The sequence below is a fragment of the Anas acuta genome, chromosome 1 (genome assembly GCF_963932015.1).
Source record: "Anas acuta chromosome 1, bAnaAcu1.1, whole genome shotgun sequence".
Taxonomy (NCBI): domain Eukaryota; kingdom Metazoa; phylum Chordata; class Aves; order Anseriformes; family Anatidae; genus Anas; species Anas acuta.
Genome location: NC_088979.1, coordinates 83,600,426 through 83,628,417, shown reverse-complemented (window position 1 = coordinate 83,628,417; position 27,992 = coordinate 83,600,426). Strand labels below are relative to the sequence as shown.

Sequence of the window (27,992 nt, the reverse complement as noted above, 5' to 3'; positions counted from 1 at the left end):
AAGTACTCTTACTTAGTAATTCGCTTACTCTGATGTAGTCAGTATTGAACTATTTCCTTGTTTTACTTTACCCTAACTTAATATAGGTCTAGAAAAGTGACCAGTATTTTTACCATCTAGAAATTTTTCCTTGCTTTTCATGTCCCTGTTGCAGTTTAAGACAGTATCTACAAAATCTACACCCAAAGACAATACTGTCTGTACATGGAACATTATGCACTTCCTTATTTATACCAGTGTATCTATTATCCTTACTGTCTCAAGCTACCAGAAAAAATATGCTGGGTCAATGGGAAAAGAATCCTGAAATAAAAGGGTAACTATAAATGGTGCAAGAATGAGGGACACTCTGATTCTGGTATTATTCTGATATTTTCTTGAACACACTCTTCTCCTGGGAAAAATACCTCATGAGAGGAAAAACAAAACCTAACACAACAGCTCGGAACATCTGTCACAGAGCCTCTTCAGGACTACATTCACACAGCCTGAAACTTCAGAAGACAACTGAAAGCTGAAAGAACCAAGATGTAAGTTTTAAAAATGGGAAATGAAGCAAGAACAATCTATTCTTGTAATAACCATTCCAGCCAACACAACCAGACAGTAATACAAAAATATTTTCAAAGGCAACAGACTATGAGGTCCATTGACTCTTTTGAATGGAATTGCAAGAATTATTATAAAAAACCCTTTGAGTCCACAGTTAAAAGATTCAGAGGCATATTCTGGAAAGGTTAAGCGTAGCAGTTATTGAAGATGAACCACAAATCCTTTGATGCTATGTGTTGGTTTGGAGGCTGCAGTTAAAAAAAAAATCTTAAAATTGCAAAGAAATCACTGGGTATCATTTGCAGAGCCCTTAAGGGCATTCTTGAGGTTCTCTGGATGGAAGACCTTTGGTCTACAAGGACATGTACATTCGTCAGGTTAAAGTTATGAAGCTCAGGATCTGGACTTGTGACTGAAAATATGACGATATCTTTAGACCTACCAGTGCTTAATAGAAATTGTCCTTACTGTACTTCTTTGAAGAGCTTTGTTAATGTTCATAACTAGTTATAAACCAAATCAAGCTTTAGAAGCTTTATCTATACAATGTTTTAGAGTATTACACACTTGTACTACTAGTCTCCATTTCAGCTAAACTATAATATTTTCTTCTAAGATGAAAATCTATACAGGCGACTACTTGACTGCACAACAAGTCTATTAATGCATTCTGAATTAAAACAACATCTCAAGTTAAATTTACAATGAAATGTTACTCTTGCATATGGACACATGAAAAAATGCTATTTTGAATTAGCCACAAACAAATGAGTGAAAAAGAAAAATGAAAAAAAAAAAGGAACAAATTTTCTAAGCTTAAATGTTTTAGTTCAGCACATACAGAATATGAGGGGAAAAAGGTAAGCAGGGATGTTCACTAGCAGCTAAATTTATAAATTCCCATGGAGGATATCTATTCACCTGTCGTCCTTTTGGTTGTGTTGTCGATGGCAAGTCCTGCAGAATAAAGCCAACCCAGGAGAAGAAATTTTCATTTTACTTTTTAAGGGTATACAACACCATTTGTTAGTGATTCATACTACATTACAGTAAAATGGTAAGTCAGACAAAAGTATAAAAGCATTGACCCATTTTAAAAATACTTTTTTTGTAAAGAAAAATCAAACCCAGGCTGTTTAGCAGCAAGCTGAAGAAAGCAGGTAAATAGTTTAAGCAGATAGAGAATGTGCTTTTTAATATACGATTCAGCATCTTCAACACAAAAGCACCATCAAGTGAAAGAGGCTCTTTATATGAATGCCTTTTTCCACTTAATACTTCATATTATTTTTAAAAGAGAATGTTGGCTATAATAAATACTAAAAATTGCATTATTAAAAATGTATCATGACAAATTATGCCAAAGAGTAAGATTATAACTATTAATCATATCACAAATTTGATTTAATTCACAAAAATTTCTTAGTTTTTTTCATCCACACCATTATTTTTTATTGTATTAATTAGATGTACTTTACCTTGTGGCAAATCATTTCTCAATTGTAATGGTGTATATGTATTTTTTAATAGTTAAAGGAGTAGTTACTTAGGATTTTTTTTTTTTTTAGGTAGTCCCATGACTCATGATATTGACAGCACTCTTACTGAAGGAACTTGCATGTACAGTTACTACATTGGTCCAAACAATGACAAATGGTAAACAACACAAATTTTAACATTACCATACATCAGAAAAACAGGAGATCAACAGCACCTTTCTACCTGAATACATACGAAACAGGAAGTACTTTGTGTTAAAGATGTGATGATAATAGCTTGGTTTGTAGTGCAGTTTAAAGCCACTTCCTTTTGCTTTTCATATCCAGGCAAGGCTCGTATTTCACAAAGTATGTGCACGTACCACAACAGCAGAGGGCACACCAATTCGTTAACTCAGATAGCGGAAACCAGTACACGTTCCAGAGGTCTCTCAAAACACAAAACTTAAGGAGTCTACAAGGTCTCGAAGTATTAACTGCACAGTTATTCTTTCTTCAAACACTGCTTCCAAAGTTTAGGATGGAAATAAGACTTCCACTTGAAACCTTTGCTTAGTTTTGAGGAAACTGCTAACAATGATTTAAGGATGACTGAAGTGTCACATTACAGTTATTAACATTTAACTCACTATATGGCTTTCAATGAGAAGAGTATGTTGGAAAAAACTCTTAGAAAACAAAAATGGGGAGTTACATATGCAATAACCTAGGTTCTATCAGCAGGACAAAATTTTCCACTGACCACACGATAAGTATAACAGTAATGGCAGATGAGCACCAACAAAACTTTCACACTTTCTCTGTGTGGAACTGGAAATCTTACCGAAACAGAATTGTTAGTGCTGCTATGGCCATTAGCTGGGGACTGTCTGGATGTAGAGGGGGAATCTCTCTGAAATAAGACACAAGGTTCATTAACAACACAACACTATCACAGGAACACAGATATATTTTAAAAAGAACAGTTACATCCACAGCCTTATAACCACTTGCGTAGCTGCTTCATCCGTGAAAGTTTCCACACTACAAACTCTGTAAATTTGAAAAGTTTGTTCATAGCTTGAAATTCAGGTTTGACATTTTGATGTGTCCTAGGTAATAACTATTTTTATGTTGCCTCAGCAATCAAACAGCTGAAAATCTGTTAACTCTCAAATCTTCTATGGTTGACAACTCTAAAGGACATTGGCCATATTGGTGCCTTTGCTAAAGGTAATTACCTAGAAGTTATATGCTGCATACTTGAACTACAACAAGGCAAATATTCCATTTTAAAGAAGCTTCTAAATTTTTTTTTCAGCCACATGGAGGTCACCTTCTACTTCTTCTAAGGTTGACCAACTTCTACATGTACTTGTTAAGATGTATTTCTGTAGTGTCTCAAAGACACTGCTGCCAATATAGGAGCAGAAAGTTGGATACTCTTCTCTTTCCTCATCCATTTTACATGATATTGCTTAATTATTATTTTTTCCTTCCAACAGTCTTACGGGCTTAAAAACATTAAACTTTGCAAAAATACATCATTTAAAAAAGCCACCTTTCTTGAGTCACGCTACCAGTGTAGTCCTACACTTCAGTGATAAGACAGCAGATGCAGAAATTCTACAGAAAGGGTAACAGGACTTTCTGGCTAGCTTTTGCAGAGATCAGAAAGTTACTTGCTGAGCAATCTTCTTCACATGCCATTTTGATCACTTATTCCTTAATTCCGTAATATCAGATCATTGAGTTTAAGTAGCCATCTCTTCAGGAAATTAAATGATTCACTCATGCATTGTGAAAAAGTAAGAATCCCCTTTAGCCCCAAAGGAATTTTGGAATACAATATTCCTTATCAAAGGTCAATTTAGGAATGTTTGGTAACTTCATGTAACATCAAGGATAGTACATAAAAGGCATAAAAGGGGTAAAACAGTTTTTAAAGAACACAGTTACCCCGTCACATTTTATCAATATTAGTGCCTTTTGTGAACAGATTAAAAAACAGAATTGGAGCTGAACTGTTCATGTAACAGCATTAATCAGGCAAAAATCCTCTATTAATATTCTCTAACTTTTATTCATTATGTGATAGCATCCACAGCTATTTTAAAATATCAAAAAAAAAAAAAAGGCAGGCGATACTTTCTCATTCTTGTTGCCTTCATACTTGATGTGCAACAAATTCATTTAGAACTTCTGCACTTCTTTTGGACTCACTGCATATGATTTCAGAAAGTTCCATATATAGTTATCTAGATGTTTGCTTTGATTTTAACACAGTTGAGGAGAATTCTGAAACTATTACCACTGCAAAATCATTGCATATGTAGGTCTGTATACTCCTGCTACATGCACACAAACAAAATGCTCATTTGGCTCTTGAAATGGTTTGCAACACATAATGAACTGGAGGAAATCAGTACTAATTTTATTTACAAGATCACTCCAGCATAACAACTTTCAAATGTTCAAATGAGACCAAATAAGCTACTAATTATTGGAAAAAAAATACCTAAAGGAACCACTATTCCTTTTTTTGTGTATTGCATATTAGTACCACTTCCATAATTAAATAGCAGCTAGGAGATACTTCTTTCCAAATAAAAAAGTAGCAACTTCCTTCTTTCATATGCAGATCTTACCCTTCCTCAGCAACTCTGGCTCTGCCAATTTCTCTCACTTTCAAGAAGCAATGAAGGATAAAATTTACTTTTTGTTGTCCTGTTTTGTTTGCTTGTTTGCTTGTTTTTGTTTTTAAACCTAGTTTGTTATGACTACTAGTCCAGTGATGGTTTGGCTAGGGAAAACTTTGGAAAGTTATGCAAGCACCCAGGTCATTTGGAGAATAACAAGTTTAAAGTAATGTGAAGAATGCTGCTATTTCTGGCCTCTCTTGAAGGCTTCTCCCTTTGAAGGAAATTTTCTTGTTTTGAAAATATTTTGATTTTATTCCTCCAACAGTTCTCAGCAGAACACTACTCAAAGCAAATGCTTGTCACAACGTATTGAAGAAAACGCACATTTTCAGTGCTATTGGTGATTTCAGTACTAACTATAAGAAGATAATACATCAATCTAGTCAAGTAGTGTATGTACAATTTTTAAGTATTTAGTTAACTTGGCCACAATTTTAAAGGCATTTAGATTCTTAATTTCCTAGGGGCCTAATCTTTCTTTCAAAAAATATCAGTCTCAAAAGTTATGAGAAAAACTGTATTATGTGTGGTCTAATGAGACAAGTCAATGAGCAGAGAGATCCTTGTAGGAAGCTAAGACTATTTAGACCTGGACTAGAATAATTCATCTTTGGTTGTGACTTTGTTCCTCCACTAAGTCAGAGAAATTCCTAGTTCTCCTAAGGATAAGAGCAGAAAAACACTTGGAGGAACCAATGATTCTGAGTAGTGTAGAAATGAGATTTCAGTATTACTTGAATGTCTAGGCTTTCCAATTTTGTCTAGCCACAAACCAAATAACAAAATGGTACTCTTTTGGATCATTGCTCTTTAGTTCATGCATCACAGCTGAACCCTGAGAGGAAACATTCACAATCACTTCCAAATGATGGCAAAGTGAGTTTCCCATTGATTCCTTGTTGTTATGGGTGGATTCTGAATTACAAACCTAAGTGTCAGACACAATCCTATAGCAGAAGTCAATTACATCTACCAGATATGGCTCAGTCAAATTAGATGCTGACAAAAACAGCTACAGTAATGACAGTGTTGCCATATCCACAAAACCAAGACTTTAAAAAAATCTGCAAATACATTTCAATTCCAGTTTTGATCACAGAATCTTTTTGGAAGCATTTTTAACACAAACATAAAAAAGTTCAAGAGTATAGCATCAATGGAAACATTGAAAGGCTAAATAAGTAAATCAATGATGATTAACAATATATTTTTAAGTCTTCACATATATAAAGGCTTTTCTTCTTAATGAAACAACTTAAGCTTTTCACAAGACAATCTGAAACAAAGGGTGTTGCTTATAAGGAAAGCTCTTTGTTTAAAAAACAATACAAACCAAAAAACCTTCCCTTACTATTTTTACATATCTAACACTATAAAAAGTTCAGAAGTTTTTCAAGTACAAAGTAAGAATGCAAATGTAGCTAGAGCAAAATGCTTTCTCAGTTGGATAAAGTACTAGCTTAAATGTACAAAGAGCACATACAGCCACCAGCCATTCTAAGAATGTGTTGTAATAATTGCTTAAGTTCACGTTTGTGTAAACAGAAGTCTGTAATTTTCTGGGTATCTGAAGCAGAACATACAACATCCTGACCGCTGTGTTATCTAGATACCTTCGTAACTTGGTCCACAAACCACGCCAAAGATTAAGAAGGTGCTCTCACACTAGAACAACTGGATCAAGATTTTCTACAAGGGAACTCACAGTAGCGTGTTTTTGAGCAAAGTCTACTCCATTAAATAAAAGACTTGGGAATGGAATGGAAGGCACAAATGCAGTAGAAGCCAGGAATCCCTAAGCAACTTGAAATTATTCAGTCAAGATTTTGAAAACTGTCTAGGGACACTGAAATCTGTCACATACTATAAGGACAAGACTTCCCAAAATATGCAAAATTGTTTAAGTATTTAGAAAACACCACCACAACACTCATCAACTCCAGGAAAGTGGGATGTAAATCTCTGCTATTTGATAAATATGTTCCTCTCAAAAACAACTCCTATATACCTTTGTATTATAAAGGCATATAGACAGCTTTTATATAAAAAAGCATATATGCATATTACATCTGATTATACTACTATTTAGTTCTGCTTATTCAAAATTAGGTATTTTGAAACCCAATGATGTGATCATGGTATGAATCTTAAAAACAAAACAAAGCAAAATAAACCCCAAACAATTACTGATTCTATTTTACATTCTTCTTCTGGTAAAACTACACTACATCAGCACAAACCCACAAGTAATGGTGGGCAGGAAAGACCAACAACATAACTTTTTTGAAATATCCAAAATACTGCCAAAAATCTTAACTAGTACTACTAGCGAAGACCCAATATCTCTGAACTTAGCTTGCTGGAGAGTCTTAGTAATATCATTTGTCTATTTTTAGCCTGTATCAATGGTAAAGAATATGATTCCTCATCTGAATCACAACCCTGAAAAATCCTGTGAAAGAAATTCTCTCTGTACCAAAGGACTAGAGGTGACTTAGTAGGATAACTTGAAAATATTGGCTTTTTATGAACACTTCTAACAGTCAGAGCACTAGTCAAAGTCATAGATGTGGCCAAACAGGTGGAATAGACTCAGGTACCTCTGATTAAGTGAATGCAAAATGCCACAAAGTGTGATAAATTGTCATGCTAATTTTGTTTCTGTCTTTGATCACACATTTCAGTTCTGCTGTTTTGTCCAATGAAAGGTATGATTCCTTTCCTCTTTTCTACGAAATAAAGCCGTGAAGAACCTGAAGACAGAAAGCTAAGAAAAATAAATGACCTACTACTACTAAAATTACATCTAATGGTATTAAAGTTGCATGCTGAATTTAATTTTTGCCAAATAATCATCTTCCCAGGAGGTATATAGTTTCAGCAGTTTCTGTGTTTCAATATTTGGAAGTGAGATATCTTTTATTATTACAGCTATTTACAGCAAAATAGTTGATACATAAATGCATCAGCACACTAGAATTTCTGTTTGATTTTTTTTAAAGCCTTTGTATTTCATGAAGAACTTCTGCTTCATATTTATACCTTACAGGTGAAAGTTTGCCAAATGCCTAGTCTCGAAAACCTGTTAGTTCTTGTTGACTTCTAGAACAGAAGGCAACCAAAAAGCAGTAATTTTTTCTTTTACCCAAACAGATTGTTCTGACAATCACAATAGCAGCTTCTATATGTTCTAGCATCTGCTGAGACACAAAAACAATTAGGGTGAAATCACAGCTCTAATTAGGTTAAGATGTTTGACTTCAACAGGGATTGTGATTTCACTCTTGGAATTCTAATTTGGAAACTGTTTGCGCAATTAAGCATGTGGCACAGAACGACTGGCATCATCTCCATAGTGCATATGCCATCTGTACACTTAAATTGGAACTGTAACTCTCAAGTAGCCATTTTTGAGAATTTAATTCCCTTCAATTGCAATCTGGAACATAATTTTGTGACCAAAAGGGAATTAAACAATGCTACTGTGCAAAAACCATAACACCAAGTTTCTAGTTCAACAGGAACTGAACTCCAAATCTGTTTTTCTTCTGTAATGACAAATACCATTTTAGCATGGAAACAGAATATTGAGCCACATGTAACTGTTACAGACAACCATCACAAATTTACCTCAACAGGGTAATACAGAAACAGATTCTTCAATTAACCCTTAACAGCCCAAAGCAGCAAAATAATGTTTCATGCCTAAAAAGGGAGGACAGCTCCTCAGCTTAGGAACTTTAATAGACTTCCTGGAGAATGTGTTTAAATTGTAATTTTTAAAGGGGCTTCCTAAATGCGTGAGTTGAGGATGCCCTCTCCTATTTTATTTATTTATTTATTTATTTATTTATTTTTGTTTATATAGGCTGTAAAGAGTTAGTTAAGGTGCTGATGAGATGAATATGAAGGCAGGGCTGAGTAGGTAGGTGGGACCTACTCGTGTTCCGTTATCTTTGTTGTAAAATTGGTGTGCGTGATCTAACAGGACAGGCAGAAACAATTTCCCAGAAAGCAGTAACATTCAGCCATCAGCAGGCAGTTAGTTACAGGACTGAGGAAGAAATGGGACGGTTCATTAAATACATTACCTCACAGGATGAAGATTGTGTGCGATAACTTGGCACAATCTTAAAGGTGATACTTCCACGCATTTCCCTCTGTAAAAAGAGAAATGCTTCATTAAAGATGCTTAATATAAAATCTCCAAATCAGTAATGTCTGATAGAAAAGCGTCAGAGTTAGTCTGAGAGCAGCTGTAGGTTTTCCTGAAGTAAGTATTCAGAAAAGCTAAATTGCTGCAGCAAATTTGTTATTGCACTTACAAATGAACATTTAGGATGAACACTTAGATCATCTCTCATTAATTTAAAAAGACAAACATGCATCATCAGTTTGTTCACCTGACCAGTTTTTGAATGCCTAGAACATACAGCTGTATTTTGAGGTGAGAAATTCATGGATGTCAATCTTTTTTTTTTTTTTTTGGTAGCTATATGCTTGTGATCTACACAGTCTTTGCTATAAAAGTGGTATTTTCTTCTTTCATCATACATGCTAATGAATGCACATGAACAGATGAACAGTTTCTGGAAAAGTTGCATGTCACTTCATTAAAGGCAGAAATGTAAGAAATAGTTTTTCATCAAAATAGAAGATGGGGGTCTGACAGTTTGCATTTGCTACTTTGTAAGAATATTCATAACAAGAAGTAACTGTAGAACAGCAGTAGACTATGGCAACATATTTTCACAGCCATATTTTCTTAAAAGACAGTTAAAACATAAGTGCCACCACATGGCTGACAACGGCAGGACTTGGATCTGGGCAGAAAGGTAACCAGATCACTTCAAATGTTCTTGGAGTTTTTCCTTCTCTCTCTGTCTGGCTATCTTGTAAGCCTCCATATACTATTTGCCTGGATTTACTTAAGCTTGTCTATTTGGTTTTGGACACAACAAGAGGAATAATGATTATCATCCAAGATCAGGGTTGCATGCAGAAAAAAATGTGTTATGGAATATCAAATTGACTACTAAGCAAGGCCCATGATACCATTTTCCTCCAAAAAGCCAGACTGTTTGAGCTCAACATATTTTTTTTTTCTTTGTAACTTCAATAACTGTAAGTCACAAGAGTTCTAAGATGAAATAAGGGATGGTCCAGCTACATTTTTTCTGTATTGTAATTAAGTATTGGAACTGTTTGCCAAAAGAGGCACCTGTCCTGTTCCTTGGAAATTATCAAGGCCTGACCAGATTTCAACAAAGGAGGTTTAACATTAGAAACAAAAAAAAAAAACTTTCTAAAATGTAGAACAGTTATAACAGAAACTGCCCAGAGAGTCTGGGGAACCTCCACCACTCAATATGTTTTAAGAGCTGATGACATATAGATCTTGCAGTAACAGCTGGGTGTCAGTTATCTTTCTGTGGGACTAAACAGAATAAATAAAATGACACACAGAGGTGCCTTCTACCATTCCTGGGCATAATGTGCAAAAAAGACACTAGAAAAAAAGAGGAAAGAGCTTGCAGAGTCCTGTAACAGCTGAACAAAAAAGATTTTGCATTATAGGCACCTGGTGACCATCAAGAAGAGAAGAAAAAGGGGAAGTTGCAATGCAGTTACGGAAAATTTTGTCAAAGTATGACAGACAATTGCATAAAGAACGTGAGAAAGATTTCAGGCACTTACAAGCATTTTTTGTAGTTGTTCTACAGTCTGATTTGCCACACTGATTCCGTTTATTTCTCGTATTTCATCGCCTACATGTAGCGTACCTGTAGAATCAACAAAACACACAATCACCACAATTGAGTACACAAACTGTGAATTGTAAGACAGTAATAATATACATACAAATGCATAAATATGAAACAACATTAAAATAAGTTTTTTGGCTAGATTCATAAAAGGACTATGGTAGTGATGCATTAGAATCTCTTTGAGACTGCAGTCAATATGCCAGCATGAGATGCCCCAGCACCTTTTATAGTTAATGCGAAAAACATCGGTTCCCTTACAGGCACACTTCAAAAACTCATGCATTGAACAGAAAGTCCCCTGCAACTAGCTGACTGAGTATGTTCAGCAGAGACGTTCCAGTATTTTATCAGATGACTACTTAATGCAGTCTGGCTTCTGGACATAATCTTAATTTTATCTGTCAGACTGCTATATTTTTTCATTTCTGTGATTTGGATTTGTCACAACTACAGTATGAATTTTCTGTATGTACACTTGACTTCAGCTTGAATCTAGATGATTGGTGTGACTACCTACAATCTCATTTGATGAAAGAAACATCTACTTAGCTCAGGCAAGTCATAAACTGCCCTGCTGAAGCTGAGATAGGAATGGCATGCCACAATGTGTCTCTTAAGACCCTACAAAAGATAAACAGGGAGGTGGCACCAAATGAATTAATTATCCTCAGGATTAGAAGCAACCTAAGAGTCTCTTTCAGATGACAGTTTTAGACTTGAGTAATTCAAACCTACTCAATTTTCTAGCGATTTTCCATAAAAAATTCTACAGTATGTGCAGGAACTTCTTACTCTTCATATATATATTCTTGTCAGAAAAGAATATTCTTGACATTTATGAATAATTAGTCTTGCATACCATTTGTGGCTCCCATGACATACACACTTAACAGTCTAATTTTGGTTCCTTTTCTACTGGCTGTGCTATGTTTACTCAGAACATAATCTACCCATGAATTACTATTATATAACACACACATCTATAATAACAAAGAACGGATGTACTTCTGGAATAAATGGTTTTCTTCTTTGTTTCTGTAAGCCAGAGTGAAGACAGTTTTAGGAAGTGTGCTTTTGCTCTCCACAGAAGTATGAGAATGCCTACTCTATTACAGAGAAGACAGAACAAATTCCTGGGTCCCTAACCAGAAATGTGTTTTGTAGCCAGAAGAAAACTTTGTTACTTGGAAACGAAGTGACTGTGAATGTACCATTGTGTTTTTACCAAGACATCACCTGCATTTTGTTAGAACTGAATAAGCCTTACCAGGACTACTAAGTCATTTTGAGAATGCAGCACTGACAATGTACAGCTACTGTTTAAAGGGGAAGCCAGTAAATCCTCTTCCTTCTTTGGAAACCCTTTTTTTTTTTTTTTAAATGCCATATTGAGACCTCTTCTTAAATGGATTTTAATAATGAATTCACTTTTTTGCATGCGTAACCCCAAACCAGACAATCAGCAAGAGAAAAAAAAAACACATTTGGGTTACAACACTAAGAGCTACCACTGTCAGTATATCTGTTACCTAGTCATTGCTGATTCTGTCTGGCAGTTCTCCACATAGCAAGCAGACAGCAGAAACAGTATCATTAAAAACAAACAAACAAGAGCCACAGACCTTGTCTACAGGATTCAAAGACATGTACTCAAGATGATGACTCAGTGACATTTGTGTTGTTCTTTTCAGTAAAAATATTCTAAATTCAGGCAGTTAAATGACATAGTGAAGCTAAGAGGCACCTAGAGCACTCAGAAGATTAGATACACTAAAAACAGATGAGAATACTACAGAAACACTGAAGAATGGTTAAACCTATGTGTGCAAAAGAGCTACCTTAGTTAGATGAAGTATGTATAGAATAGGTTACATTTCACACATTTTCAGAAATCAAAGGCACTATATAATTAAAAAGTGAGAATATTAGGGAAAAGAGTGCTTTACACTTCCCTTGTTTCATGCTTTGTTTTCCTAATTCCCCGTTCCTAGCTTCTTTTGAAATAAAAGTAGGCTTGAAGGAACTCTGGTCTGACAAATTATGTAGACTTCTGTGCTTATAAAAAGCAAAAGACAGCAAACTGGAAAAAAATAAAGTAACCCTTTTAAAGGTGTGAACCTAGCTTGCAGCTAATAACATAGCAGGGAAGGTTATCTGTTTAAAGTTGGACAAAATCCAGCTAATAATTATTTTTTTTACACCTGATCTGTTCACAAAACCTGGAAAAAAGTAGTAGATTGGAGATGAGAAAACATGTATGCTTGCAGGTTTTTCTATCGTAATGAAAACTGAAAATAAAGATACGTGTTGTAGGGACTCGGAATGTTTTTATTTCATAAATTGTTTCTATAAGGCTCAAAATCAAAAGTACATTGATCTTCAAGAATTGCATGAAAATACATGGAGAAGCTTTTTTTTTTTTTTGTTGAACAAGGGTCCTCCATTTTTGCAAAGAGAAGTACTGTAACCAGTCTAAGGATTTTTTATTTTTAAATATAGGATTAAATAAGTTTGGCTTCAGAAATTATTGGCATTTCAGTCTCTCAGTGAGCTATAACCCCATTCCTCTAATTAAGGCCTAAATGAAACATGATGAGCCTTCATCTCACAACACAAGCAGACATCTACGAGTCAGAGGTGCTAAACGCAGTTAACAGGACTCCATCTAGATAGGGGTTGACAACTATGGAACAGTAGCAATCAAAATGAGGAATATGTGCCGTTACACAGTTTGTACAGAATGATCTAAATCTTTTTTGAAAGCAGAACCATTTATGACACATGATTACCTTGCCGGTGAATCATTCCTCCGTGCATAATTCTTGCCACAATGCAATGGTTCAGCTCATTCATTTTTAAAGTGATTCCCTAGAAAAAGAAATGTTTATACTCTTAAGATAAAACATTCAGCATTGTGACTCTTGAATGGTTAAGAACAGTCACTGTTCCTAAAACCTGGAGGGCAGAGTATAAATTTTAAGGTAAAAAACTTTGCCACTCATTTAAATATGAGCAATGAAAACAGATGCTATTTATAAGATGAAGATGCAATAATTTCATAAATCAGCATATAAGATGCTGGTTTGTTAAAAATGAAATTTTATATTCAAGTAGAGATTGTCCAGTTCAGTTTTACATTTTAAAGCCTAATCTAGTAATAACTACTACAAGTTCATTTTTAAACAAAAACAGCTATAGAGGTACTCCTGCAATATGAATACATGCACAGCATTTTAACTGAAGGATATATATAGGAAGGTAAGGATATACAATGGCTGCTGAACTATTCCATCTATACTGGCAACTTCAAAATGCAAAAGCTTTCACTGAATTCAATATAATACCGGTCTTTACCAGTATAGAGTCAAGCAAAACAAGCAACGAGGTTCTCCCCATACCATTGGTTCATCTGTGTTCTTCTGGAACTGCACCAGTCGAACTCGTGTTACATTCTCCATATCCATGTCACCGTTGGCGCTTTCTGGAGAATCTCCGTTTAAGTATGGAGAGGTGGGAGGAGGTGTAACTCTCAGCGCTTCATCACTGTAAACTTCATGTGCCACTACATCATGAGTTTGAAGTAAGGCCTAGAGGAGATTATAGTAAAAGACCATCACCTTCCACCATCTCTGATGCCCTTCTACTCATTCCAAATAAATACTTTTGAGGCTCTCCAGACATTAGAGGAAACTCGGGGTATTTTGGCCTCACTTTCTATACAGGGACTTTTCTCTGAAAAGAGTCTAAGATAAACTTCATCAGACTGCAGATGCATATCCCAGACTTTAAAATCTACATAAGTAAACATCATTTTCTACTGTAGATACCACAATGAAAATGAGGTTGCTTCCCTCTCCCCCATCTTCTCGACACCTGCAAGGTATCAGAATTAAGTCATTATTATTTATGTGCCTAGGCACAGAATTAGGAAGCTACCTTTTAAAGCAAATTATTCCCCAATAATTACCCTTCAAAAATGAAAAGGTATTCAGATCCCATGGTATTTCATTATAATAAAGACAGACTGTGGATCAGTACTGAATTAAATACTTGTTTTGTTTGTTTACCAGTTTAAACACTTCCATATTCTCCTTCTCCTACAGCATGGCCCCAGTACAACTGCACTGAGTTCAAAATACTTGATGAAAGTTATAATCTAAATCAACAAACTGATCAAATACTGCTTCATTAATTTTGCTTTCTTTCCTGATGCAAAGAATGGTACAATACGTAATTGATTAAATATATTTAATTATATTTGGAAAGCAGAACTACTGACTGTGCAAGTACTCTAAGCTAGGGCAAAGACATGAAACCTGTGTATCTGTTAAAAGTGTAACACATTATTATAAGATGAAAGTGGGACAAAGTGTAAACATTTGCAAAGCAGTATTCAACAGTACCAGGCTTTTTAATATTTCACTTTTCTCTAGGGTATCTTTAAGAGCCCTGGAGCATATGCATTTCATACTTTCATTCAACTCCTAACAATGAGTATATTATAGATAAATTGCTTCCGACCAAAAACTAAATACGAATGATATGTGAACATGCTTGTACTACTCCTGTACTAACTCATCAAGGATTAAGCAGAGAAAGATCCCACCTCTGTAATCAAATGGCTGGACTTTTCAGAGAAGAACTGATAAATCCAACCTAAGTTCTTACAATATACAGTAGACTTATCAGTCACCACTGTAGTTAGGTCAATATGTATGATAGTTAACATCTTGCTAATTGCCATTTAAATGCTCTTACAAAACCCATCAATCTTGCAAGGCTTGAGATTGACCACCTAGAATTGTTTTTGGGAGAAAAATCTGGTTCTGCTACATCTTAGTCTTCAATTAAAATGTTTAAGGAAAGCAAACTGAAATAGTGGTTAAAAATGTATTTCTGAAGTGGAATTCAAGGAAAAACTGGGATTTTCTTGGCCTCTATTAAATTCTAAATTTATTCCTAAAATAGCACTTCTTAAGTGTACCATGTTAAAAAAAGACAGCTTCATAACCAGTGTAAGTTACCTCTCCTCAAATCAAACTATAGTTAGGAATTCAGCATTATAATGATGGAACAGAATTCCCTAAACTAGCAACACTCTGCTCACATTCACTCCTGTTTTTCCAGCATTTCAAGCTCATCTACATAAATACTATTTTACTTAAACATTGAACTGTATCTGCATTTTGTTTTTTTGTCTACCACAAGCTCAAACTTGCAACAATTCCTCTACCTTCATCTGTACTACCTAAAAGCAATGCTTTATATTTAAAGGTCTTGCCCATAAATGCAAGTCAAAACATTTTAACTAAATCAATTCTTTATTTGTTTTATTTAATTGGGTATAAATTTTTATGTGAACACTCCTATATAGGTTTACAGCAAACATGCAGATTTAGCTTAATGCTGTATTTCTAAACATCAGATACTCATTCCAGTATCTGAAAGCTGTTTGCAGTTGCCCCAGGTAAGACCAGAGCATCCAAGTGCAATCAGGCCTTAGCTCTGGCTGTTAAAACCCATCCATTCTAGGAGCACAGTCTTGGCTTTGTGTGCGGACACTATTTAGCAGAGCAGAGTAATCTTCTGCACCTCCCTCAGCTCTATCTACTCAAAACTGCTTATTCGACTTAATGCAGCTGCCTATATCTGCTGTGCTCTCCACCTTTAGTATTGCATTTCTTATGTAATTCAGTGCCTTACCTTTGTTTCACATCAAATACTTGCCTCGCTTAAACTGTATCTTTAGCAATAATACATACCTTGTTTAAGACTAACATATGGTAATTGGAACATTTTTAAAGCTTCATAATTATATTAGATGACTTCTGAATGTTTCAACAAAAATTAACACAAATTCACAAGCACAGACATTAAAGTGCACTAACCTCAATTTAAATACTGAAAACATTTAATATAAAGACTGCGATTAGACTTTACCTAAAGACACTTATTTTCATTCATTTCTGTTAATCCTGATCATTTAGATTTTTTCCCTGTCTCCTTATTCCCTGCAGAACATATTAATCCTGCTGAAGATAAAAGTTTAGTAAGAACAACTGCTATACTATATTAAATGATCATTATCTACAAAGAAGAGTGTAGGAAGGCACAAGATGACAGAAAAGACTTCTAATATTTAATTAAATAAAAGTCTTCTAGTACAGCAAACATTTCAATTGTTGCCACATACTAAACACATGTAACAGAACCTGTTACAGAAAAATCTCTTTGGTGTATTTGCAAAATTACTGATAGCTGTGCAATAGAATAAAAGCTCTTTGTACAGAAAAAACAAGGTACTTGATGATCTTTTAAATGATACTTGAATTAATTACTTGCTGGAAGACTTTTATGTAAATTTACATACATTTATTCAAATCAATGTTCAAAATGTATAGAATAAATTCATAATTTATTCCTGTACCTATATGGCATACAAGGGTAAAATAACAGTAAAACAACAAAAACCTTTGAACTTGAACATCTCCAATTGCAATAACAGTATTAACAAACCTGTACGTTATTGACTTTGATTCTGTAAAGTCCTATACATAGTCTAAATTGTAAACACATAAAAAACTTGTAAGTAAATGAGCTAGATTACACAGTATTGGCTTCTAATTAAGTATACACATTAGATAACAACATAAATAAATAAAATAAGTAAAATATTCTGTTTCAGGCAAGTGTTAACACACATGGTGCTATTTATTGCATCGTATTGCTACAATTCCTATGCATTGGAGGTTAATAATTTACTAACAGGAGTACTGCCCTCTGTAATGCCTGGCAAACACATTGAATGCAGACCAACAACACTGTTTTACACAGTTATTTCCTTTCATAATAATATCTATTTTAATGGCTTTTGCTCTGAAGGAGCTTGGCAGAATGCCATTAAAAAAAAAAAGGCTTGCAACATCTTAAAAGATGCATCTAGGAGCAGGAGTAGAATGATGGGAGAGAATGGAATTGTCTCTGACATTTGGAGACTCTTAGGTATCTGCACCCTAAAGGTATGGTGACACAGCAACATATGCTGACTTAACTGCTAGTTTACATGATTGTGTCAGTCCTCCCCTTGCTCATTCTGGCTCTGGCAGTATTCCAGTGGTCCCTAATTCTTTTGGCTAAACTAATCACTGCTTTGTTGGAGTAATTTTCTACACTTAGCACAGTGCAATATCTGTGTGCAATATCAGAGGAATGTCAGAACAACTGCAAGGGAGAGGATGAAACATGGGAAAAGCACATGAGACTATTAACAATTTAGCTTGGGTTGCCATAGATTAGCTAACTGAAATTATTCCTCATTAAAATATTTGTTATGAGATTGCAGCTTTTTCATTATCAAAAATACCTTCTACAGAATTGTAGCAAGACAAGCCTGACAGCTGCTTTTAAATTCATGAGGATACCATGTGGAAATTGAGATATCTAATAAGAGAGGATTTCTGACTTACTTTTCTTGTTGCTTAGTAATTAAAATTTCATATGCCAATCATTTTTACTGATGCCTACTTTCAAAATAGTTCAGACTTAAAAAAAAAAAAAAAAAAAGCTCTTTCTCCACACTGCCTAATGTTTTTGCAATACTATGTGGTAATTATGCAAAAAATGTAAATAAAATTAATATCAGATTGCATTTACAGAAGCTAAGTAACACAGAGTATTGTCTGTGGCAGATTTTTCCATTTTTATCTTCCTAACAGTATGGGTGAGAACCATTCTACCTTGTTTTATGTTTTGTTTCAAGCAAGTATTCCTGTTAAATGTTGATCCAGATTTGCTACAGGCTTCACGAGAGGTATCATTCCCAGGAAAAAACATATCAGCATGTTGCAGAATACAACAGAAAAAAAAAAATGGTGTCTGCATTAGCAATAGGTGCAATGGAACAATAATGGATTGAGAGAGTAAAGCAGCTAGACTAGCGAGGACCCTATGTATACACCGTACTCATTGCAGGAGTTTTAATTTCTGACCAGTTTCTACCTTTCCCTGTAAACTGTATGCCCATCAGCTGCTAGGTTACACTGGTTGAGCTTCTGGAGGACATCTTCACAATTTTTAAATTTACCTGCAAGGAGTGTAGTTCGCATGCCCTGTACATGACACAAACCAAAGTATGTAAGGGTGATTCAGGAGATTCATTTGGAAAAAATACTCCTGATCTGATCTAATATAATAATATCAATATACCCAAAGCTACTCTGGCTATCAAAAGAAGTTACTGGGACATGCAGCTACCTAGATTTCTTCTTATATATGCATATAAGGTTGATTTCAGCTCACTCTTTCTTGGAAATTAGGTATGCACATTTACAGTAATTCAGCTTTCAGGTGAGCAAATTCCACAAAGCCCCCTGCATAAAATTCTTGTGTTAGGGAAGTTCACAATTCCTTACTTCCAACTGATGAGTGCAGAACAGAGCGAAGAAAACACTGTTTGCTGAAGTTATGAACGTCATCCATAGCATAAAAAAAATTAATCCTTTAACTAACCCCCAGTAACTTGTTATAAAGCAGGGGCATCCTGCATCCAACAAGATTTTAAATATAAAAAATATGTTTAAAAAAAAAAAAGACAAGGGTTAACATTTGCTTACCATGAAATGAGGTTGTGTTAAAATACGCTTTAGCTCCTTTGCATCATTGTTCTCTGGGTAACACGAAATTTCTTCCAATACCTGTACAACAAACAGTAAAGATACCCATAGTAACTTTCTTCTAAAGAAAGCTATTAATCAATCAAATTAAACCCCTCACTGGTCATATCTCCTAAAGATTATATAAAAGAACATTTTTGACAGAAAAGTGTGTAGGAAACCATCATTCCACTCCAAGAGAATAAAACGCCTCATTTCAATTTTCTTACTTTCTGTGACAATAAAGAAGACATTTGATGGAAACAGTTGCTCTTTTTTCAATTGATGGTATTCCTGTAACAGCTAAATATGGAGACAGAAATGAAGCACCAACCTATAGGTCACATACACCACCACCACCAATTGCTACTTTCACACATAATCTCAGCTTATTAAAACCACCCCTTTAAAAGCAGAATTAAAAATACTCATAAAATGTTCTCTCCACAAATTAAATTTTTAAAGATATGACATACAGGTAGTCCATCTGCTACCCCACCTACAAGCTCCAGTTTTTATAAAATCTGGGCCATACTTCAGCTTATCAAGGAGGAGGGAGCAATTTTTAACTCATTTGCCGGCAGCCTGGCAATTTCACCTTTATTTTCAACATATAAGTACTTAGACAAAGGAAGTAGAGTTTTCTGCTCCTGGAAGCACCTCCTAGGATTAGCTGCTAGAAAATTCTGCAGAACAGAACTTTGGGGTTTCCATCAGTGTGACTTCAGTTATTAGACAGTGTTTTAAAGTCTTTCTATTCATTTTATTTTAATAATACTGTAAACATTTTTTCCATGACATTACTCCCAACAACTATATTTATTTCTGTTGATAATATATAAAACAACTATTTTTTTTTAACTACTTGCAATAAATAAACAAAACACTATGTGTCAGGTATAACAATTAGGAAAATCTGTGGTCTATATATGTTTTGTAGCAATGAGCCAACTTTACTGCATCTCTAGGTTTGCTCTTCTTGTAACTGATACTTTTTTCCCAATTTATATAGCTAATACTAAGAAATGTTTTGTGTAGAACTCATATGAACATAATACTTTTGCTGCAGAGAATTATACTGAACATAAAAGATACTGCATTTACCCAACATGAGTATTGCTTTTAATACTGCTGTTGCTGTCACAAATGTTAAATGATGAAACCAAGTAATACGTGTGTATAAATATCTAAATATATAATCCTTACAGACACAATGGAATTCTACAAGTTTATGCAACATGTTATGTAACTTAAGTAAACAATGGTAGAATTCCAGAAATAATTCAGATTATGAGCCAGAATACATATCAGTATGTTAATGAAGATAGAGACATTTAAATGTTTTAAAGAATAAAACTTTCTAAGTCAAAAAATATATTTTAAAGCCATTACCTCTTTGGCTCTCTGTACAGCATCACTTGGAGGATTCCTGATTTGTGGTGAAGATTTTGTATTTATTTTGTCATAAAGCTGAAATAACAAGAAAACAAACTATTAAAATCATATGCTACTTTATATAAAGTAATGATGAATCCTAACAATATCCAGCTTATGTTACCATGATGAAGATGACAGTTGAAACTATCCCACAGATGTTTTATATACAAAATCTAGCAGCTTGGGGTTTTGGCTTTTCATTTTTAAACATTTCCTGATTTGAAAAGTGCCATACATCCAGAGTTTATAGGATGACATGGGAAAGTTCAAGAGGTTAAGGGATTCTGCAAACCTCCCATGCTTTTCCAGCAGATTTACAGAAACTATATTCTACCAGAAGTAATCCTACGAATCTTGAGTAAGTACTGTAGATCATACATTCCATTATAAAATCAAATTAAACTGCATATTCCACCTCTCTCAATAAATCAAACATCACACACTCAATAAGTAGCATTAAATAAAGCTCAAAATATGGGAAAATGCTACCAAAGGCAGAAATTTACAAAATCCTGTCTTTGAAATAGATAAAAAGAAACTCTTCCAAGAAAAAGAGTTCACAATAAAGCCTACCCTTATTCTATCAGGATTTTCTATTGGACAGAAGAACGACAATTTATTTAAACAGGCAATCACAAAGCTCCCAGGTTATTATTATTATTTTTTATTATTGCTATTTAGATAGAAAGAATCATATGACACAAAACACATCAGCTGTCTTCAATTTCAGATTAGAGACAGATGGTATAGGATCTCTTTCATACAAACCTAACTGTGCATGTTTTAAAGGAATAAATGTACACTTAAGAATAAACAGGCACTGTACAAAAAACTATTTCAAACAACATAAAGATGGTCACCTCTGTGACCTATTTATGTTAGACCACTTATGTGAAATATAAGACAGAAGATAAAGCTAACTATTTTTAGGATATTAGAGAAACTTCTTTCACAGTGAGGTGGTGAAACACCAGGACAAGTTGCCCAGGGAAGCCGGGGAACCTCTCATCCTTGGAAATACTCAAAATTCAGCTGCAAAAGGCCTTGAATAACCTGACCTTACAATGAAATTAGTCTTGCTGAAGGCGGGAGACTGGACAGGACCACCCTGGTCTCCCAAGGTCCCTACTAACATTTCTCCATGAGTCTAACTAAACACTACCCAGATTTCTACAGGTATCTTCAAAGGACAGTACTCAAACACAAAAAATCATGGATGGAAACAAACATTCAAAATACACAAACAATCTAACACCTTCGTAATATCAAAACACTGTAAAGGGTAAGTTGATAAGATCCCCAACATTTAGGGTGAGAGATATCAAAAGCTTTCCTCTGGGACCTTACAGCCCCACTGCTTGGCAGAGGACAAGCCTTCAATGGCTGAAATTGTCAAGCTAAAGAAGTGCCTTCATGTGCCTCTGTCACATGAAATACCATAAAGTTTTAGAAGACAGATAAACTGCAAAGCATATACAGGCTAACAACTTTGCGTTCTGCTGCCAAAATACTGCTATACTCAGTAGCTTTCATTGACCACTGCTGATGTTCTTAAAAGCAAAGCTTTCTGCTAGCTTATAGTTCAGGACATAACTTAGTTGCACACATAATTATTTATTTGTACCTCTTCCTAAATTAATAAACAAAACCCACCAAAACTCCAGGAACCCCAATTTAATAAGTTTCATCTTTATACACCTGTTAAGAAGCTGCATCAAATTTCAATTGTATGAAGTGTGTACAGTGTGAAGTGCAGGAGGAGCTGTTGAAAATTCACGATACACAGCACAATTATTATTATTACTATTGACTGCGCTTTTCTAAGTCACACATGCATCTTAAGATTAATGACATTACAGAAAAGTTAACATGAAAACAGAAACACATACATGGCAATACCCCATGAAATTCATCTTGTCCAGGTTCATGTCTTTATGCTTTTCTAATGCATCCTTACTAGAATTTAAAATAATACATACAGGACTGTATCAAAAGTAAATTTTAACTGTTCGCAGTCACAGTAAAAATGAGAACATGTGACCAAGATATATATCTGTTAAAGCATGTGAAGTCCAAAAACTGCAAAAGGATGTTAGCTTTTTTAGCAATAAACCTACACGAGTATTTACTTTGCTGCTTCTAATGATTCCACTGTCACTCATTGGGACAAAACCTGTTCTATACTGCGTATGTCAAAACAAGGGATATAAGTTTGCAAAATATAAATCATGCAGTTTCAAACAAAGGGAAGAGGGCTCACAACTTTGGACAGTCAACCTTTTCAGTTTTTCCCCATGGTCAGAGACAAGCCTTGCTGGAGGGCAATTCAAAATTTTATCAATGATATTGAAAGGACTGTATTTAAACTATACACACATGAAAGACTGGGCACATTGTTGAATGTGATCAATGAATATATTTTACAGTGTTCTGTATTAAAAATAATACATTATGAAGCATCTTGAATCTACAAAGTCTCCTTTTCTTTAGGAGAAAAGGGACTTTTAGGGACTAAGGCACAAGAGCATCCTTTCACATGCTACAAGTATTGGAAGTCACAACTGAGATTAACACAGCTCTTAGAAATAATCTAATACCAGCAAAATTCCATACTTAAAATGTAGATTATGTTTAACACTCTTGATACAGTTTATTTTCACTTGTAATTCCTTTTTGATGCATTCATACTTTTGCTTTCTAGCTCTAGCTGATTATCATATTTGCTTTACTCCATTTCTCCCAGTATTTCCAATATCAAAAGTAACAGAAAGCTCAATGAAAATCTTAAGAAAAAATTAACCTTAACCTCTCCCATCTGCTATAGCAACTTGGAGGACAAAAAAGAGGCAAAATTAACTCAGTAAAGTTGTACTTTTTCCTCTTTACTATTTTATTACTTGCTAAATGTTAAGTATTCAGTACTCTTTTACAAAACATAATGTATGGCATTAAACAGAAAACGAACAACATAATTGTTGTAAAATGTCACAGAAAATGTAACCTTTGTAATTTCTAGGCTTTTGAATACTTGGCATCTCAGTCTCACTCCTCAACACAAGTTTTCTGCATTTCCTACCCAGAAAATTATCAAAAGTAAGAGCTTGCTCTAGAAGAGCTTAACAAACACAAATGATATATTAATGAATCTTGATATAAAAACATAAATTGACATTATAGTTAATTAACAGAACAGAACTGCTTCTTAAAAAGACAAGTTTTACTTTAAACTTTGCATGCTAGAACACAAATGCTAGGCATACCCACAACCAGTCAAGCAGCAACACTATCAGTTCACCAGCTTTCTTCGTAGGAGTTGAGACATTTTGTCTTCTGTCTGTAGAAAGGGAGTTCGTTTCTCCTGATGCTTAAAAGCAGACAGCGCAGAAGTCTAATCCACAATCAGGCAGGCAAGACAAAACAACAAACTTCTCTCTTCTGACTATTTTTTCAGACATGGAGAAATTCCATTTTAACCCTTTCTTGTAACAGGCGTCAGAATACTGTCCAAACATAATCCCTATTTAAAGTCACACTCAAAATTTTAGATATATCACAAGTAGCAGAAACTTAGCCTCACTATCCAATACAATCTTGAATGCAATCAAAGTTAGATCACACAGTGAAATCAGTAAGTATTTATTTTATCAATCCAGAATCTGGTAGCTTCTGTCATGCAAAGGAGAAAGTTTTGTTAAAACAAAAGCTACTGAACTGCTGGAGCATAAAAAAAGATGATCTTTCAATACTAATACACATTTTGTGAGGAATCAATTCAAAAGGACAAAGATTGCGCTGTCAACATTTAATATTAAATCCCTGAACTGAAACAACTAAAAATAGTTATTAAAATGGCCCTGGGTATGTGCTGCTATACTCAAGACTAGCACTTGGCACTTGTAGTGACACTCAACACATCTCCAGGTGCTTCACAGAACATTATGAACTTAAGACACATTTAAGAGAGATGCTTAGGGTCATGAGGCTGGGTACTGAAAATTTCATAAAGAAAACGTGGCTTTCCAAACTCCAGTAAAAAATTCCACGTACAGGGTCACACTACTTCCTCCTTTTCAGTCCTCATCACAAACAGTTGTGAATTTCTTTCTCTTCTACCATTGAATCAAAGTGTAAGTGATGAAAACAGCCTCCTATATAACCAAACACGTCCTTTTCTTCAACAGAGCAGCACTATGAAGGTCTCAAGTTGTGCCAGTGGAGGTTTAGTTTGGACATTGGGAAGAATTTCTTCACAGAAAGGGTAGTCCAGCATTGGAATGGGCTGCCCAGGGAAGTGGTGGAGTCCCCATCCCTGGAGGTATTTAAGAGGCATCTGGACATGGCACCATGTCCTGACACTCCAGGTCATGTTGATAGTTGGATTTGATGATCTTGAAGGTCTTTTCCAACCTAGATGACTCTATGGTACTATGATTTGATGTTTCCTTTCTGAACAATGTAGTCATCTGCAACACGATGATATTAAAGGAATGTTTTCCATCATGTTTAGTTTGATGTACTATCCAAGAATTCTCTGGTGGAAGTGCTGCCCCTTGTACAGTAAGGTTCACTAACAAGCACCCTTGTTGCTCTTTGCTGCCCTTTGGAGATCCCTGCAGTGGCACTCCATTTACCCCAGAGGTTTCATGGGCTGCAAGTTCGAAAGAAATCTGTGACCTACTGAATGAAGCAAGCAGTAATATCCAATAAATGCTAACATGTCAAGTCCCAATTACATAATGGATAGATCACTTTATTCTTTCCTCTTCTAGTTCTGTTTCAACATCATCTTTTCCATGCAAAATGTCATAAGCTCCCAACAGAAGTCTGCTTCCTTGTGATTCTAGACCCTCACGGAAACATCTCCTGGAAGGTAGCAAATCCCACTGGTAAGCACACTAAATAACTAGGTCACAGTTGGCAGGGCTTTAGCTTTAACTTCTGTTTGAAGGCAGTTTGTTCCTTGTTTTCCACTGTTATGGACTGTGCCTGAAGTTCACTGTGACCTAACATCAGTGATGTAACATTCATTTCCCAGCACAGTTCTTCAGCGCGTGTTACAGCCCCATCCTGTATGAATGTCCAAAGCACGTTTAAGACTTCCTTGTAACTGGTAGCGCATTACAAGTTACACTTTTTGTAGAACAGGATTACAATCAACCTTCATATTCAAACACCTTACACAGTGAAGTACAGTGCTGTAGAACAGTGACCAAAAGCACCTGAACAGAAGATTTCACAAAGCAGAGTACTCTGAGATGAAGGCTTCCTAACAGTATCCACAGAACAAGCCAGTTTGAAGGAGTCCACGAATTTTGTCCAGACAGAAAGGTTGGCTCCCGCACATATCACACCACAGGCCTGACAGGTACTCTCATTGCAGCTTGGAATTTCAGGCACTCACACTTCCACTGACAGAAATCATGCTAATTGGAAATATTCAATTTCTTTCTACATATCCACATTTGTGCAACACAAAGTATCTTTTACACAATGCTACTTTAGAACAGAGTTCTAGCTGCTGCTACCTGTGTCAAAAGTAACATAAAAGCAGATTTTATTATACCTTTACCTACAACAAAAGGTAAGAGAAAACAGTGCCATGTAAACTCAATCAACCACATGCAGTTTCAACTTCTGCTCTAAGGCATCACTCCACATTTGGACCTCTTCACGTGTTTCATTTTAAATCAAGAACTTAACTTTTGAGGGGAAGAGATGGGAAAGGACACAACTGAACTGGGCACAACATGTCTCTGCATATTATTTTGATTCCCACTGCAGACAAATGACAAATGTTGTCCCTTACAGAGTCAAAATGACAAACATACACAAAACCCGAAATTCTGACCATGCAAACTTGACAGTAATGAAGCTAAATGCAAACTGGAAAACATTTAGTAAGTGTTTGCAGCTTGTTAATGATGACATTTCTGAAACATGCAGAGGATACTACGTATTTCTTAGTGGTTAATGCCTCACTATTTGGAGAAGAGGGAATCTATTAACTCAGTCTATTTCAAGAACCGCTAGAATAAAATTCCTTGACCCTTTAGCATGCTAGACATGAGAACTGCCTGTCAAATGTGGCCCTACTGAGCTGCCAGAACAGCATCTTGGGAAAGGCCAAATGAACAGGGTTCTTTCTGCTGAGGATGAATATAAGGACAGACAGCAACAGATATGGTATCCGTCTTATGGTGGAATACTTAAATGTTTGTAGGCTTCCTTTCACAGGGAAAGCATATCCTTTAGCCCCTATGAAGTGCACAGCCAAAGGCCTGTAAATCCACTGCCTTTGTAGTAATCCATGGTGTAAAAAGGAACCCAGAAAGAAATCTTCATTGCATTCAAAGAGTCTGTCTCTGACAGACTTGATTGGTAGTGACTTGATTACACAACACTTGGAAGGAAAGCATATAGTCTTTGCCAGTGTTGGCAAGAGGCAGATATCAAGTGGCATTACATACATTATCACTCAATATTTTATCATCTCAATCTTGCATTCACATATTTTGTATGCTTGGAAACAATAGGGGAACTAGAAGGTTAGGGTATAGAACATTAAAAAGGTTTTCCATTCTGCTCTGTAAGTTAAATGGGGTATCTGTAGCTAAACTGTTTGATCAAAACTTAAAAAAGTGAAAATGTATCCAAGTTTAAATTCTGTCAAGAGGTTACAATCCTCTAGCAAAACTGCAGGCAGTCATGAAGTGTGGAGAAATCACACCAAGTTTGACCTGAAACTGAGCCTATATAGATCAGTGTAGTTCCATACGCACTAAATCCACTGTGCTTATGTATGTGGGTGTAACCATTTTTTAACCTGTAATTCCTATATTGCTAGTGTTTTGACAAGCAATTTTAGCTTTTGAAATGATACAGCAAATACGTGTACCACGTGGCGCATTGCTCTTTACAGTCTTCACAGAACATCAAAGATTTTTACATTTTTTTTTCTAAATTTATCTTTGATCTAGTTTTATTTTTAAACTGATAGAGTTGATAGCAGATTCAGAGACATGCTTATACTTATAGTGGCTCAGACCACATGGTCAGGTGACAAGATGTCCAGTAATATCTGACTTATATGATCTGTTCCTGTGCAAGGGGATAACTTTTTACCTTCAGCATACATTAGTTACAAAAAAATGTAGCTCTACCAGAGAATTTACTCCTTTCAACAGAAACCAGTGCAGGCTATTCACTTACTACATAAATTCAGAGGTAAAAGAGTTAGGAAAGGACTATAGTTTTACAAAATAAACTGCAGTGTGTGTGTGTTTTTCCATCCTTTTAATATGTTCCTGTTGATTTGCTTTATATTCACGGTGATTTTTTTTAACTTGTGTCACAGAAGCACTGATACTAATCCATTATGTTATCTTTCAAAATCTTACAAGTCAT

At 35.2% G+C, this 27,992-nt stretch overlaps 1 protein-coding gene across 8 annotated transcripts in view; it reads right to left on the bottom strand.

Annotated features, from left to right (window-relative positions):
* Nucleotides 1–27,992, bottom strand: part of CASK (calcium/calmodulin dependent serine protein kinase) — a 213,819-nt gene that overhangs the window by 21,747 nt on the left and 164,080 nt on the right. For 3 of the 8 annotated variants that reach the window (XM_068685966.1, XM_068685975.1, XM_068686029.1), the window contains 8 exons: nucleotides 20,544–20,621; nucleotides 19,113–19,193; nucleotides 13,899–14,087; nucleotides 13,290–13,368; nucleotides 10,430–10,515; nucleotides 8,824–8,892; nucleotides 2,875–2,943; nucleotides 1,474–1,509 (listed from right to left, as the gene is read on the bottom strand). In XM_068685966.1, the coding sequence (XP_068542067.1) occupies nucleotides 1,474–1,509; nucleotides 2,875–2,943; nucleotides 8,824–8,892; nucleotides 10,430–10,515; nucleotides 13,290–13,368; nucleotides 13,899–14,087; nucleotides 19,113–19,193; nucleotides 20,544–20,621 (687 nt within the window). The remainder of the gene's footprint in view (nucleotides 1–1,473; nucleotides 1,510–2,874; nucleotides 2,944–8,823; nucleotides 8,893–10,429; nucleotides 10,516–13,289; nucleotides 13,369–13,898; nucleotides 14,088–19,112; nucleotides 19,194–20,543; nucleotides 20,622–27,992) is intronic. The other 5 variants (XM_068685990.1, XM_068686000.1, XM_068686007.1 and 2 more) reach the window with 3 other exon arrangements.